At 40.2% G+C, this 17,721-nt stretch overlaps 2 protein-coding genes across 2 annotated transcripts; both read right to left on the reverse strand.

The window, feature by feature from the left end:
- Window positions 1-2,203: 2,203 nt before the first annotated feature.
- Window positions 2,204-4,692, reverse strand: LOC100216831 (uncharacterized). The gene is given in 3 exon segments (NM_001143225.1): window positions 2,204-4,241; window positions 4,359-4,434; window positions 4,552-4,692. Coding segments are annotated over 3 exon segments (366 nt in total). The 5' UTR covers window positions 4,665-4,692; the 3' UTR covers window positions 2,204-4,064.
- Window positions 4,693-6,129: 1,437 nt separating this feature from the next.
- On the reverse strand, window positions 6,130-10,136 carry LOC100283589 (mRNA). Its single transcript, NM_001156490.2, is given in 14 exon segments — window positions 6,130-6,374; window positions 6,455-6,516; window positions 6,604-6,727; window positions 6,820-6,882; window positions 7,124-7,174; window positions 7,259-7,323; window positions 7,428-7,566; window positions 8,005-8,061; window positions 8,715-8,813; window positions 9,073-9,144; window positions 9,247-9,315; window positions 9,452-9,597; window positions 9,722-9,869; window positions 9,952-10,136. Coding segments are annotated over 13 exon segments (1,104 nt in total). The 5' UTR covers window positions 9,786-9,869; window positions 9,952-10,136; the 3' UTR covers window positions 6,130-6,281.
- Window positions 10,137-17,721: the final 7,585 nt, after the last annotated feature.

Here is a 17,721-nt window from a genome sequence, read left to right on the forward strand (position 1 = left end):
GGCGGCGATTCCCAGGCCGGTGGCCGCAACTCCATTACCTCGACGCGCGATGGCGGAGGTTCCTCGATCCACAGCGAGGCCCTTGTGCAGGCAAGCGGCGGCGTCCCCGAAGCCCCGAGGAGGCGGCACTTCCAAGGCCGGCGAGCAAGCGACGCCCGTCGACGTGCGAGTAGCGACGGCGACGCATGAGGCGCGATGTTCGAGCGAGCGACGTCACGGAAGGGGCGAGATGCGCGCAGCGATGATCGCGCGTGACATCCTCTGATCCGACGCATTTTTCTTTTCGTTTATTGTGTTTTATGCCTACCACATGTATTATTTACGCTAAAAACTGTATGTTTTTATGCTTTAACACAGAGTTCGTATATCAGTTTACTGCATGCACATTTGAAAGGAAATTCCTTGATTTATGTTGTTCTTAATTTGCGCGCATGCAATGGAAACTCCCACGATTTTGCCATAATTTTTGGATCTGTATAAAAATAGAAACCGCATGCATGCGGCTGCCATGTTTTTCGGATCTGTCATAAAAATAGGATCGTAATAACAACCTACTAAAGCTATCAACCTCTAATTGACTCGGTATTTACGCTTATAATTGAGAGATTTTATGCTCAAAACTTAAGGTTTTTACGCTCCACCCGGAGATGCGTCCACCAGTGAACAACATGCCAGATTTTTTACGCAGTCTAAGGAATTGCATAAATACCTACACCGTGTAGTATAATTTGTTTCAGTATATATCATAAACTAGTTCTAATGTGTTTAGTTGTATGGCTGTTGGAGGGATCCTATATTTATGAAGGAAATAAAACATTAAATGTGATTTTTTGTTTCTATGCATGCAATTCATTTCCTTTCATTGCATATTCTTTCCATCATAAATTCGTGTGCATGCAGCCTGTAGCAGATTTTTACGCAGTATACCGAATTGCATAATTATCTACACAGTGTAGCATATTTAGTATCAGTATATAGCATAAAATGGTCATTACGAGTTTTAGTTGCATGTCTGTTTCAGCGATCCTAAATTTATGGAGGAAATAAAGCATTTAAAATAGAAACCGCCACACATATCTTTCCTAAATTTACGCGCATGCAAGGGAACGTGATTGACTCATGCATGCATTTTGCCATAATTTTAGGATCTGTATAACCGCATGCATGCGACTGCCATGTTTTTCGGATCTGCCATAAAAATAGGATCGTAATAACAACCTACTAGAGCTATCAACCTCTCACATTGGCTCGGTATATACGCTTATAATTGAGGGATTTTATGCTCAAAACTTAAGGTTATTACGCTCCAACCCGAAGGTGCGTCCACCAGTGAACAACATGCCAGATTTTTACGCAGTGTAACGAATTGCATAAATACCTACACCATGTAGTATAATTTGTATCAGTATATATCATAAACTAGATTTAATGTGTTTTAGCTGCATGACTGTTGGAGGGATCTTATATTTATGAAGGAAATAAAACATTAAATACGATTTTTTGTTTCTATGCGTGTAATTCATTTTCTTTCATTGCACATTATTTTTATCATAAATTCGTGTGCATGCAGCTGGTAACAGATTTGTACGCAGTATATCGAATTGTATAATTATTAACACAGTGTAGCATATTTAGTCTCAGTATATATCATAAAATGGTCCTTACGTGTCTAGCTGCATGGCTGTTGCAGCGATCCTAAATTTATGGAGGAAATAAAGGATTTTAAAAACAGAAACTGCCGCACATATCTTTCCTAAATTTATGCGCATGCATTGGATCGTGTTTGACTCATGCATGCATTCCTTTTTTTTGCGCTAACAGACGTGGGGCAGACGGCGCACCCGACAGCCTGTTTGGGCGCGCTGGTTGAACCAGTTTGCAGGGATGGTCGGCCTAGGCTTCCTTTAACTATTGGAAGCCCAGAGCTCCCGTTATACCTACCCTCTCTCTATATATATATATAGTGTAATCTTTATTGAAAGATAAATAAGCGTTAAATAGAGAGCTAAAATGAAGAGTTCCTTGGAGATGCTCTGAAGTGTGTGGTTTGCTCTCTAGTATAATAATAATATAAAGAAGTCCAAGAACTGTTACCAGCTGATTAAGGTTGATATGCAGTCAATGCAGAACTGCTACCAGCCAATACATCGCATAAACATAAACCCAAAACCAGAATAATTCAAAATTGTTACACCCCGGCTTTAGATCGGTAGAAAATAAGGCGGATCGTGCCTCAAACACAAACCATTAACAACCATCTCATCTACAACGAAACCAGATCAGAGAGTGACAAGCAGCAAGAACTGTACGATTCACGCTTCAACCCATCTGTCTCCTTATTCCATCACAGCTATAAGACGCAGACGCACACTTCTTTTGCTAACAACACACAGACAAAGAAAGAAACGATAACTCCACTATAAAACCCCAAACGACTAGTATCACAAAGTTTTGATGCTCAGACCATGAGTAACTTGTGCGGTTAACCCAGCCTGGAGCTCACATATAAACCCAAAGTTTAGAGCATCTCCCTGATGAGCAGGTTGATGCCGAAAGATGCTGTGCAAATGATCAGCCCAAGCAACGCCAAGTAGTTGAGCCCCCTGCAGCACGCACCACAAGCAACTCAATCAGTAGGAACTTGCGACCACTACTAATGATAGATGGCATGAATTAATAGCAACAATGATGAGGTGTGAATGTGTGATCTAACAGATGTCATTTGCTACAACTTCAGATAACATTCTCGTTCAAGTGGGGACCACAACATGCAACACAAATCAGAGGGCTTCCTGATAGTCACTAATAAAGGCAGCCAGGTGGGATTAGAATTTGCAATGTCTAAGGTTATCTTCAGCAGCTTACTCATCCAAATCTCCTATTTTAAACTCCACTATATAAACAAAGCAATATTCAGCGTAAAATAGTGTTTTGTATGGCCATATGCTCGAACAATCAAGTTAGCTACAAATGGTGAAGCTAATACTGCAAAGCAAGGTACTGCCATAAAATATGAACAAACAGGACCTGAATTATTTGAACTAGAATTTTTTGACAAAGTTGAGTGCCAAGAGAACAGAAGCACATTGAACAACTTAAAAAGTGTGCAATAAAATCAACAGAAGCACATTGAACAACTTAAAAAGTGTGCAATAAAATCAACAGACATTTAAGGCTACTCCACATCATTAGGTGAGAGTTGACCGAATGTACATCATTAGTGGGCATCGCAAGCCACAAACTTTCAGAGGAACCGTTTAGCACACGCCATCCTTGTATTACTCATCTGAGGACATTCTACCTAAACCAGAAGTGGTTAGGTCAGGACAAACCCTACAGGACTACAATTTGCCATTCCCACTGACCATGCTGAACAGCGGTTGACTGACCTCCTAGCAAATCAAATCAGCTGTGGTCCAAACATGTGAATTACAATTCACCTACCGGTGTAACCGGCCACAAAGTCTCAGGCCACAGCAATGACTTGTGTGAACATTGAGAGGCTGGACAGTTTGACCAGACAAGTAGCTAGCTAGGGCCTCGAGGGGGAAAAAGAAGGACGCTATGGTGCAGAAATTCAGCACAAAGGCTCAATTAAAATTTCTAAAAAGCATGCGCCATTTCAACAGTCACTTGATGCATCAACAGATGAATTCATCAATAAATGAATTCATAAACCTTAATGGGGTTCCGCTATCGTTAACTACCGTTACCGACTATCGAGCACTGGCTACCTGCCCACTACCAGCATTCAGGAAACCATAGAATATAGCAGAAGCTTCGTACCACGTAAACAAGGCAGAAAAAGAAATTGTGTGATAACGTGTGCCTCACTTTTAAAGGCGTAGAGTGCAATTGGTGGAGACGATTTGTACGAGTATACGACTACCGGTACTCTACATTTTCATGGAGAGTTGGAGACTGATATTTCATAACAAACCGAAACAAGTTAAACTCTGTTAATTCTCCGCTATATGATTTACGTTTTCTGCAAGTGCGTGGAGATCTCATAATTTTATCAGCATCTTCTGCATCTGACGCAAAGCCTCACTACGGAAGCAAACTTACCCAATCTTGAGACGGTTGTCCGGAACGCCGGTGGCGTATCCCTTGAAGTAGAAGAACCTCGCGACGATGTAGATGCCGCCCAGACCGGCGGCGATGGTCGGGTGCTGCAGACCGCCCAGCAGCAGTATGACGAAGAAAACGGGCATCCACTCTAGAGAGTTCTGGTGCCCCCTCTGCAGTCAACCACAAGAACCAGCGGAAATTTAGATGCCTCCCAAAGTCCCAACCCCTCACAAGAGCAATTAATTAATCACGGGGGAGGGGAGAGGATGTCAGAATCTTGGGCGCACCTGCACGCAGTTGAAGAGCTTGGCGTCCTTGTTCTCCGACTCGATGGCGTACATGGTGGGGTAGAACACCTTGTACCTAAAGAAGAATCACCGCGGAAACCATCATATTATTATGTCCGTTGATGAAATAAGTTGGGCGGAGACAAACGAAGACAACAATGGCGACGAGCGATTCAGATTTCGGAGAGCTTACTTTCTGCGGGCCTTGCCGACCTGGAAGCCCATCCAAAGGTTGAGGAAGACATAGGCCACCAGCACCAGCACGACGTAGCCGTACTCCTTGGTGAGCTCGATCGACACCGCCATGGCTGGAAATGGAGAACGGGAGTTCGTGGATGGAAGGCTGCAGGCTATGGTCTGGACTCTGGAGTCACAGTGGACAGGCACATCTTTTATAGGGGAGGCGTCTAGAAGGTTCCAGAACTTAAACTGCCCTCCGGCCCAAGAAAGCTTTGACCCAGCTGGGCCGTTTTACTTTACTCCGGTGACAGGACCTAGACTGTGTTGGATTATTCCGCTGTCACATGTGAGGGAAAGAACCATTCTCTTGAAAAAAAGAGAGATGACTCAACGAATTGCTACATAGAGTAGAGATGGCAATGATTACCCGCTATCCGAAATCCAGTGAGTTTTACTCTATTAGGACTAGAGATGGTAATGGGTACCCGCGACCCGATACCCGATGGGTATTTACTCCATTAGGATATGTATGTGGGCTAAATATTCTACCTGTGGGTCTGTTATTGGGCAAAAATCTTCACCCAATGGGTAAACGGGTATTAGAACGTTCCGCCTTCACCCATACCCGTTAACCCGTGGGTATAAAATACCCAATATAAACTTAGCCCAAGCATGAACTTAGACTTTAGTCATCCATCCTTTTTACTATTTCTTTTTCTGCCTTGTTTACGTGAGCATGGGTTCCCAGACTAAAATACCCAATAAAAATGAACTAATTTCTCTTCGAAAAATGAAAATCTCTTAAGAAAATGGGTTCCCAGACTAGTCCTTAGAGTATGGGTTTTAGTTAATTTCTCTACACATAAGTAAATTAATGGGTTCAAATAAAAACCCAGCGGGTACGTGAGCATGGGTCTTCTATTACTCATACCCGCAAACCCATAGGTTTTTAAAACCCATCTTAAAATCAATATATCTTATAATATTATTAATTGAATATGTTCTAATTAAAATAAACTAAATATAACAAATTTTAAGCTAAAATTAGTTATCACTTGTTCCTTTTATTTTGCCTTATTAATACATTGACTATCATTTATACAATAAATAATTTTTTGTGTTGATGTTAGTAGATACCCAAAACCCACATGGGCATGGGTTTAGACAAATTTTATACCCATTATAGGTATGAGTTTTTTAGTAAGCATATTTTTTCTTTGCAGGTATAAATTTAGACAAGTAATACCTAGCAGGTTTTTACCCATTGTCGTCTCCGCTAGAGTGATCTAAAATTTGGTAAAGTCAACGTTGAAGATTCATTAGCTATATGCGTGGTGCCAGTCTGCTGATCCTTAAAATGTTGACATTGTCAATAGAAAAAAGTTTGGAGAAACAAATACTACCTCCATTTACAAATATATGACACCGTTGATTTTTTTTCGAAAACTTTGACCACTCATCTTATTCAAAATATTCATTTTAAAATATTTATTCAAAATGTAAAATTTTAAGTCAAGCACAAACTAACTTAAGTGATAAAACAAATTACAAAAAATAAATGATAACTTTTTTAAATAAGACTAGTGGTCAATTTTTTTTTAAAAAAGTCAACGTTGTCATTTATTTATAAACGGATGGAGTAGCAGGTGAGCCACTAATGTTACAACTTTCTTTTATGCTATGTGGTCTGTGGAGCATATAATCGGTAAGCTGTTAGCAAGCCCTTCCAGGATATACTCATGCTTATACACCGAGAACCTCGATGTCACCCTCGGTGAGAAACATTTTCCCTCTGTTTGCGTTGCTGGCTCTTCGTTGGGTAGGCGGTTGGCCTCGCTGTGAAAGGAGAATGTGTTAGCAAAACTGGCATGCAGTTCCGATGCCAACAAGATTCGAAAACACGTGTTGCGCAGTACCTTCCGCAGGACAAACGCGAGATAGAGATAGGAAACCTCCCACTCATCTTGTGACAGTGTACCTGCATTTCACGCATTAGTGCTGAGGTGGGGAAAAGCCGGCAGCATTCAGGGGTACAAAATCTATGAAGTTGGCAGGGGGACATTACTTTGGTCCTGCCTTCCATCACCGAGGGCACCCAGCCTCCGCATCAGCTCGGCGAACTCTGGTTTTTGCAAGTACTCGTGTACAAATTCATGGAAGTTCTTCATCAGAACCAGCTCGAGATCATACTGTGAAACATTGGCAAACAATATGTAACAAGCATTGGTGAGGCATATAGGCTGCACAGAGGACTGTTGAAGCAATAGAACCCCTCCAGTACCTCCTCTGCCAATAATTTGAAGAGATGGAATGGAACAACCCATTCTGGGCAATCAACAGCATCCTGCATGTTGCAGAAGAATTTAATTCACCACTTGTTTTTCTTTCAGAATTTATAAATACAGACAAAAGAAACTCCAAAAGAAAGCCAATCTGGGAAACTACTAATTTGAGACGACAGAAACTACTTACCCAAACTAGACTAGATATTTAAATCCAAAAGACTATTAAAAATTAGTGACAAGATCAACGATCCTTTAAACGAAATACAAGGCATATATTAACGAAAAACAAGTCCCACTTACCTCTAAGTGAAACTTGTACTTGATACCAAACGGTCTGGATGCAGGGAATTTCTACACCATTATCAAAAGAAACAAATGGAACAGTTACTATACCAGAAAAAGGATAAATATCACAAATATCTTACCAAATTTCACCTTTTCAGCGTACTCATTGCCAAAGCTAATCCAGTAAACACTGTTCCCAAATTCCAACCCTTCAGCTGACCATAGCAGAAGAGTTTATATACTTGTCACACAGCTTCCAGCAAATACAGTGACAAAGTTAACCAATGCAAGATGACAATGGTTGTTTACAGTAACATACATTCTCGAAGCCTTTTGATAATGACATTGGCATCAGGCATTGTCCCAATAAAAATGCCTCCAGGACGAAGTAATGCAGACACATTTGCCAAGGCTTGTCTAGCGCGTGCTTCAGTTGACCATGAATAGTGTAAAGCAAACTGAAATGACAGAGAGATTGAAAATTGAGCACGTATGATCAAATAGAATTCCTTGTTCTGACATCAGGAAAGATTTTTACAACTTTACTAGTTAGTAACTACTACCTAAACGTTTAGAAGATTTGATGATGCATTACCGGAATTTTAGACATGCTAGTCCCATTTTGTTTTAGGAACATCAGAGTTGCATTTCTTTTATTGTGCAAAGTGGTGATACTAAATGTTTAACCACCGTGTTATGGAACATTGTTTACAATTTTACATGATAACTGTCTGCCATGACTGCGTTCATGGCCATTTAGATTTAGAGAAGGTTCGACAAATACAAAACTGCACTAACAAGAACTCAAGAAGCAAAGGATATAGTTGGACCCACACAAAAATAGCAGTGGGCCAGTGAAAGTTCAAGGGCTAGAAGTACAAGGCAAGACGACTCACCTGACAGCTACATATATCAAACGGAGCATCCTCATATAAATATTCATCCAAACGAGCCTAAGGAAGACGAAAAGAAATTGATCAGTCATGTAGTTCATTCCTCATTTTCATCTGAACAAGTACTGTATGGTGGGTTGTTTTTCTTTCATTTGGGCACTTAGGTTTCAAATTTGACATGGTAATGTCTACATGCAATATGATTTGGTATTTCTTGTGGTATAAGGCTATGTCAGCCGACCATACATATGGCCGTGCAAAACAATGTTTTGTATTGTAGACTGAACTATTTACAGAGTGAAGTTTGAAATAGGAGATGAGATGAGTAACACTGCTGGAGATAGCCTAATTGGTACAGCTGTACTCACATGCACCTACAAATCTACAATAGATCCATCCCTGATAAGCATGTCATATTTTCAATTTTTCACCGGCAATAAACAATGAGGTACACTATGAATAGCTTAGTGATGTGAATGATAAGACAATAGTGTCATCTTTTCAGTAGAGTATGAATAAGTCCAGGAGTATTCAATGCAAAGTGCCATTCTAGCATATGATTTGGCATTCCGACATAATTATAGAAAATAACAATGGTTCGAAACAGCCTGTTGCTCTATGCCTGGTAACATGTTCATTCTATTAGTGGATTTGTAAATGCAAAATCAAACCATCAAGTTAGTCATGGATAATCAAGAAGCGTTCATCTCTACCTCATAGCAATCAGTACAAATAAGCCGTGCAGGGAAACTGAACCTTTTCCTTCTTTGTTGATCTGTGTCACCATTGTAGCGAGTCATGCAATCTTTTATCTGAAAGTCAGAAAGTGTAAGGTCTTAATATATTTATATGCCTGTGCTCAAAAGTGATGCAGAAACACAAAGTATATTTCACATCAGATATCATTACAACATAAAGCGTTCAATTGATTAGTTCATACTGAGAATTCATAAGGCATCAATTATAAGAATTAAAAAAATGGTGAAGCTAAAAGCTAGTACATAACAACTTCTGGTGCACATTGTACAAATGTACACATAGAATAAATGTCTTATGTGACAGGATACTAACCGAGCCTTCAGCAATATCAACCCCTACATAGTAGCCAACCTTGGCTTTATCCCACTTTATCAAATCACCTCCCTGCATTACAAACAAATAAGCACACCTTAATGGTTAATGCTACCATCAAGCTCAGGAATCATTGCTTTCTACTATGCAAGGCAACGGCAACATGCCACTAACCTTCCCGCAAGCAAGATCAAGAACGCAGTCACCCGGGCGTGCATACAACTGGACCAAAACACTCTTGATCTGTCCAAACACACAAATTGAACAGTTACTCCGTCAGTGCAGTTACTCACAGGATGTATCAAACACCACGGGTCCCCCATTTTAATCAAGAATCCAGGGACGGTTCGATAGGGCAGTAAACTGAATTGAGACCCACCCAGTTGTTGAGCTTCTTGAGGTGGATGATGGGGCTGTTCTCGCGTTCCTCGAGTGTCTGGTTGGACCGCGCGCTGTAGTGGTCGGCCACCCGCCGCGCGCTGCTCCGCTCTTCCGAGTAACCCTGCTGCGGGCCATACCCTCCGCCTGCCACTCAAGCACCAAACCCTAGTTAGCCACCAAATCCGACCGCGGCAGCTAGCCTCGCCACGATGCCGGGAGGGGCAGTGGTGAGCAAGAGAGGAAGGGGGGTGATGCGGATAGGGAGTACCTGCGCCATACTGGCGCTTGGGCGCGGAGGCGAAGGAGTGGTCGTCGCGGGGCCGCTTATTCATGACGCCGCCAACAGATGTTTTTCCGGCGATTCACAATTCTACTGTACGTCCTCGTGCTTTCCTTGCCACGGATCGTTGTGTGGCCTGGAGGAAAAAACGAATCTAGGGTTACGAGAGAAAATTGCTTTTGTGGATTGGGCTAGAGTGAAGGAGTGAGAGAGCTCACCAGCGATGAGGCAGGCGGCTTATGGTCGTCGGCGGAGACAGTCGCGCGAGGGATAGGAGGGGCCGGGCGAGCAGACGAGGTGCTCGAGCCTCGAGTCTTCGAACGGCGGCGGCGGCGGACCCGCCACCCGCGTGTTAGGGACTTGGTGGAGAAGTAGAACAGAACTAAGAACAGAGAGATTCCACGAGGAAGCGAGCTGCCCTCTCTCTCACTTTCCAGCATTAGTCTAGCAGTTTACTCGTACACACACGTATACTAATATTCAAACTACACTATAGAAACAATAAAATTTATAATACAAAATAATGTAAAAGATGTTTTGTGACCATATAGATGAACTATTGTACATTGCACCTATATGATCACTAAAAACACTGTTTTGCATCGTTTTACATTATATATTACACTGTACATTGCGATGTTGAGCTCAAGTCAAATGTTGCTTGACTAACGCAGTCATGACTCCTTTCTCCTGAACCCAATCTTGTAGAGAAGGCACTGGACTGGGAGAAGACACCTTAATGCCAAAATGTCGGGGCACATAACCATAGAGCACCTCAAACTGGGAGAATCCCAACACCGAATGCCAACTAGAGTTGTACCAAAACTACACTAAGTAAATCCAATCCACCCATTTACTAGGACAAGCATTCACAAAGCATTTCAATAAAGTATCTATTGATTCACACGTTCTGTCTGCCCGTCCAATTGAGGGTGATAAGCGGAGCTCATATTGAGAGACACACCAACGAGAGAAAAAAAGGATTTCCAGAGCTGGCTAGTAAAGATTTGATCCCGATAAGAAATTATAGCTCTAAGCATTCCATGCAACTTATAAACATTCTGCATAAACATCTTAGCCACCATAGCTGTTGTGATAAGGGTGCTTTAATGGAATAAAATAGCTGAACTTCGAGAATTTATCCACCACAACAAGTACACAATTCATACCCCCGATGGTGGTAACCCTTCCACAAATCTAAGCTAATTGTCTGTCAAGCACCCTCAGGAACTAACAAAGGTTGTAGAAGCCCTGGGTACCGTGCCCTGTCAGTTTTAGCCTGAAGACAAACTGAATAGGAAGCAAAAAAATTGTTGGACACTTTTCTTAAGACCCGACCAAGCAAACAATTGTTCAATGCACTGATAGGTGACAGGAATACCTGAGTGACCACCAACCAGAGTTATGCATGGTTGCCAAAATGGATTAATACAATTCAGTATTGTGGCCCACCTAAAGGCGTCCCTTAAACCTGAGCAAACCATCCTTCAAAGAAAAATGTGGTATCAATGTGTTATCCACTCCCAGCTTGGTCAGAATCCCCTTTTTGTCGAAAATTTCATGAACGATCATTTTCAATAATACTAAAGGATAACACACGGATTTTGACCAAGAAATGGTCTCCACCAGAAATCCAAGAATGTGATCTATGACAAAGAAACATATGTGGGGTGAAGTGTACGAGCCTCTAGTCGATGATCAATGGCCACACAACCCCTATTTTTGTCGAAAATAGTATGAACGATCATTTTCAATAATACCGAAGGCTAACACCTACGAATTTTTGACCAAGAAATGGAGTCCACCAGAAATCCAAGATTATGATCTATGGCAAGGAAACATATGTGGGGTCAGGTGTACGAGCCTCTGGTCGATGATCAATGACCACACAACTCTCATTTTTGTCGAAAATAGCATTAACGATCATTTTCAATAATACCAAATGCTAACACCTACGGATTTCAGACCAAGAAATGGTCTCCACCAGAAATACAATAATGTGATCTATGACAAGGAAACATATCTGGGGTGGGGTGTACGAGCCTCTGGTCAATGATCAAAGGCCACACAACCTCCATTTTTGTCGAAAATAGTCAAGAACAACTATTTTCAATAATACCACAGGCTAACAACTACGAAATTTTCACTAAGAAATGGTCTTCACCAGAAATCCAAGAATGTGATCTATGGTAACGAAACATGTGGGGTGAGGTGTACAAGCCTCTGGTCGATGATCAATGGTCACACAACCTATTTTTGTCGAAAATAGCATGAACGACCATTTTCAATAATACCGAAGGCTAACACCTATGGATTTTTGACCAAGAAATGGTCTCCACCAGATATCCATGATTGTGATATATGGTAAGGAAACACATGTGAGGTTAGGTGTACGAGCCTCTGGTCGATGATCAATGACCACACAACCCCCATTTTTGTCGAAAATATTATGAACGACCATTTACAATAATACCAAAGGCTAACACCTACGAATTTTTGACCAACAAATGGCCTCCACCAGAAATCCAAGAATGTGATCTATGGCAAGGAAACATATATGGGGTGAGGTGTACGAGCCTCTGGTCGATGATCATTGGCCACATAACCCCCATTTTTGTCGAAAATAGTCATAAACGACCATTTTCAATAATACTGAAGGCTAACACCTACGGATTTTTGACCAAGAAATGGTCTCCACCGGAAATCCAAGAATGTGATCTATGTCAAGGAAACATATGTGGGGTGAAGTGTACGAGCCTCTGGTCGATGGTCAATGGCCACACAACCCACATTTTTGTCGAAAATTGCATGAATGACCATTTTCAATAATACCGAAAGATAACACCTATGATTTTTGACCAAGAAATGGACTCCACCAGAAATCCATGGATGCAATCTATGGCAAGCAAACATATGTGGGGTGAGGTGTACGAGCCTCTAGTCGATGATTAATAACCACACAACCCCCATTTTTTCGAAAATATCATGAACGACCATTTTCAATAATACCGAAGGCTAACACCTACGGATTTTTGACCAAGAAATGGTCTCACCTAGAAATCCAAGGATGTCGAAAATTGAATGAACGACCATTTCAATAATGGTGAAGGCTAACACCTACTGATTTTTGACCAAGAAATGGTCTCCACTAGAAATCCAAGAATGTGATCTATGGCAAGGAAACATATGTGGGGTGAGATGTACGAGTCTCTGGTCGATGATCAATGGCCACATAACCCCCATTTTTGTCGAAAATAGCCATGAACGACCATTTTCAATAATACTGAAAGCTAACACCTACGAATTTTTCACCAAAAAATGGTCTCCACCAGATATCCAATAATGTGATCTATGGCAAAGAAAAATATGTGGGGTGAGGTGTACGAACCTCTGGTCGATGATCAATGGCCACACAATCCATTTTTTTTGAAAATAGCGTGAACGACCATTTTCAATAATAATACCGAAGGCTAACACTTATAGATTTTTGACCAATAAATGGTGTCCACCAGAATGTGATCTATGGCAAGGAAACATATGTGGGGTGAGGTGTATGAGCCTCTGGTTGATGATCAATGGCGACACAACCACTATTTTTGTTGAAAATAACATGAACGACCATTTTCAATAATACCGAAGGCTAACACCTATGAATTTTTGACTAAGAAATGGTCACCACCAGAAATCCAAGAATGTGATCTATGGCAAGGAAACATATGTGGGGCCAGGTGTATGAGCCTCTGGTCATTGATCAATGGCCACACAACCCCCATTTTTGTCGAAAATAGCCATGAACGACCATTTTCAATAATACCGAAGGCTAACACCTACGCATTTTTGACCAAGAATTGGTCTCCACCAGAAATCCAAGCATGTGATCTATAGCAAGAAAACATATGTGAGATGAGGTGTACGACCCTTTGGTCGATTATCAATGGCCACACAAACCATATTTATGTTGAAAATAGTATTAACGACCATTTTCAAAAATACCGAAGGATAACACCTATAATTTTTTACCAAGAAATGGTCTCCAATAGAAATTCAAGAATGTGATCTATGACAAAGAAACATATGTGGGGTGAGGTGTACGAGCCCTAGTTGATGACCAATGGCCACACAACCCCCATTTTTGTCGAAAATAGCCATGAATGACTATTTTCAATAAATCCGAAGGATAAAACCTACAGATTTTTGACCTAGAATTTGTCTTGTCTAGAAATCCAAGAATGTGATCTTTGGCAAGGAAACAAATGTGGGGTGAGGTGAACGAACCTCTGGTCGATGATCAATGGCCAAAAAACCCCTATTTTTGTTGAAAATAGCATGAACGATCATTTTCAATAATACCGAAGGCTAACACCTGTGGATTATTGACCAATAAATGGTCACCATCAGAAATCCAAGAATGTGATCTATGACAAGGAAACATATGTGGGGTCAGGTGTACGAGCCTCTGGTCATTGATCAATGGCCACACAACCCATATTTTTTCGAAAATAACATGAACGACCATTTTCAATAATACCGAAGGGTAACACCTACGGATTTTGACCAACAAATGGTCTCCACCAGAAATCCAAGAATGTGATCTATGGTAAGGAAACATATGTGGGGTGAGGTGTATGAGCTTCTGGTCGATGATCAATGGCCACACAACCCCATTTTGTCAAAAATAGCCATTAATGACCATTTTCAATAATACCGAAGGCTAACACCTATGATTTTTGACCTAGAAATGGTCAGTTGGAATACAAAGAATTAAAATAATATATCACCTTTTAAACCTCAAATGAAGTTTCTATGATATTGAGTGCATTGTATTCACATGAGTGGGTATTAGAGTACAACTAGTGGATGAAGACGTTATTGAGCTAGCTAATGACCTTTTGTGATACGAGGTTTCCTATAATCCCCTCTATTCAAGGCATACCTAGATGGTGTTTATGTCCACTCAAGTAAAACACCACACATCGTTATGCCACATCGTTTCTCAAAATAAAATAAAGACCATGGGAAATTTAGCCAAATTATGTAAGAGATCTGTCCAAACATAGGTTAAAGTTTTAAGGCACATTTTTCCACCATACAGTTGATAAAAAGGTGGAATATAAAGAATTCAAAAGAATAGATCAACTTTGAAACTTAAAATAGTGTTTACATGATATTGGGGGCATTGTATTCGCTTGAGAGGGTATTAGAGTACAACTAGTGGATGAAGACGTTAGTGGGCTAGCTAATGACCTTTTGTGATAATAGGTTTCTTATAATCCCCTCTATACAAGGCATACTTAAAGGTGTTTATGTCCACTCAAGTAAAACACCACACATCAATTTGCCACATCATTTCTCAAAATAAAATAAAGACCATGCAAAATTTAGCCAAATTGCGTGAGAGAAGTGTCCAAACATAGGTTAAGGTTGTAAGGCATGTTTTTTCCACCATACAATTGCTAAAAGTTGGAATATAAAGAATTCAATACAATAGATCACCTTTTAAACCACAAATGACGTTTCCTTGATGTCAAGGGCATTGTATTATCACGAGAGGGTATTAGTGTACAACTAGTGGATGAAGATGTCATTGGGCCAGCTAATGACCTTTTGTGATTCTAGGTTTTCTATAATCCCCTCTATTCAAGGCATACCTAGGCGGTGTTTATGTCCACTCAAGAAAAACACCACACATCAATATGCCACATCGTTTCTAAAAATAAAATAAAGACCATGGAAAATTTAGCCAAATTGCATGAGTGAACTGTGCAAACATAGGTTAAGGTTGTAAGGCACCTTTTTTCCACCATACAGTTGCTAAAAAGTTGGAATATAAAGAATTCAAAACAATAGATCACCTTTTAAAGCACAAATGATGTTTCTATGATATTGAGGGCATTGTATTCACACAAGAGGGTATTAGAGTACAACTAGTGGATGAAGACGTCATTGGGCTAGCTATTGACCTTTTGTGATACCACATTTCCTAGAATCACCTCTATTCAAGGCATACCTAGATGGTGTTTATGTCCATTCAAGTAAAACACCACACATCATTATGCCACATCGTTTTTCAAAATAAAATAAAGACCATGGGAAATTTAGCCAAATTGCGTGAGAGATCTGTCCAAACATAGGTTATGGTTGTATGACACCTTTTTCCAACATACAATTGCTAAAAGGTTGAAATATAAAGAATTCAAAACAATAGATCACCTTTTAAACTTCAAATGACGTTTCTATGATATTGAGGGCATTGTATTCACAAGAGTGGGTATTAGAGAACAACTAGTGGATGAAGACGTTATTGGACTAGCTAATGACCTTTTGTGATAACATGTTTCCTATAATCCCCTCTATTCAAGGCATACCTAGATGGTGTTTATGTCCACTCAAGTAAAACATCACACATCATTATTCCACAGCGTTTGTAAAAATAAAATAAAGACCATGGGAAATTTAGCAAAATTACGTGAGAGAACTGTCCAAACATAAGTTAAGGCTTTAAGGCACCTTTTTCCACCATATAGTTGCTAAAAAGTAGAAATGTAAAGAATTCAAGGCAATAGATCACCTTTTAAACTAAAAATGATGTTTCCCTAATGTCAAGGACATTGTATTCGCACGAGAGGGTATTAGGGTACAACCAGTGGATGAAGACATTATTGGGCTAGCTAATGACCTTTTGTGATACCAGGTTTCCTATAATCCCCTCTATTCAAGGCATACCTAGATGGTGTTTATGTCCACTCAAGTAAAACACCACACATCATTATGCCACATTGTTTCTCAAAATATAATAAAGACCATAGGAAATTTAGCCAAATTGCGTAAGAGATCTGTCCAAACATAGGTTAAGGTTGTAAGACACCTTTTTTCCACCATACAGTTGCTAAAAAGTTGGACTATAAAGAATTCAAAACAATAGATCACCTTTGAAACTAAAAATAGTGTTTCTATGATATTGAGGGCATTGTATTCGCACAAGAGGGTATTAGAGTACAACTAGTGGATGAAGACGTTAGTGGGCTAGCTAATGACCTTTTGTGATAACAGATTTCTTATAATCCCCTCTATTCATGGCATACTTAGATGGTGTTTATGTCCACTCAAGTAAAACACCACACATCAATTTGCCACATCGTTTGTCAAAATAAAATAAAGACCATGGAAAATTTAGCCAAATTGAGTGAGAGAACTGTCCAAACGTAGGTTAAGGTTCTAAGGCACTTTTTTCACCATGCAGTTGATAAAAAGTTGGAATATAAAGAATTCAATACAATAGATCACCTTTTAAACCACAAATGACGTTTCCCTGATGGCAAGGGCATTGTATTCGGACGAGAGGGTATTACAGTACAACTAGTGGATGAAGACGTCATTGGGCTAGCTAATGACCTTTTGTGATACCAGGTTTCCTATAATCCCATCTATTCAAGGGATACCTGGATGGTGTTTATGTCCACTGAAGTAAAACACCACAAATCAATATGACAAATCATTTCTCAAAAAAATAAAGACTATGGAAAACATAGCCAAATTGCGTGAGTGAACTGTCCAAACATAGGTTAAGTTTGTAAGGCAACCATTTTCCACCATACAGTTGCTAAAAAGTTGGAATATGAAGAATTCAAAACAATAGATCACCTTTTAAACCTCAAATGACGTTTCTATGATATTGAGGGCATTGTATTCACACGAGAGGGGTATTGGAGTACAACTAGTGGATGAAGACGTTATTGGGCTAGCTAATGACCTTTTGTGATACCAGGTTTCCTATAATCCCCTCTATTCAACGCATACCTTGATAGTGTTTATGTCCACTCAAGTAAAACATCGCACATCATTATGCCACATAGTTTCTCAAAATAAAATAAAGACCATTGGAAATTTAGCCAAATTGCACGAGAGAACTGTCCAAACATAGGTTAAGGTTGTAAGGCACCTTTTTTTCCACCAAACAGTTGCTAATAAGTAGGAATATAAATAATTCA

This window comes from Zea mays, chromosome 1 (genome assembly GCF_902167145.1).
Source record: "Zea mays cultivar B73 chromosome 1, Zm-B73-REFERENCE-NAM-5.0, whole genome shotgun sequence".
Lineage (NCBI taxonomy): Eukaryota > Viridiplantae > Streptophyta > Magnoliopsida > Poales > Poaceae > Zea > Zea mays.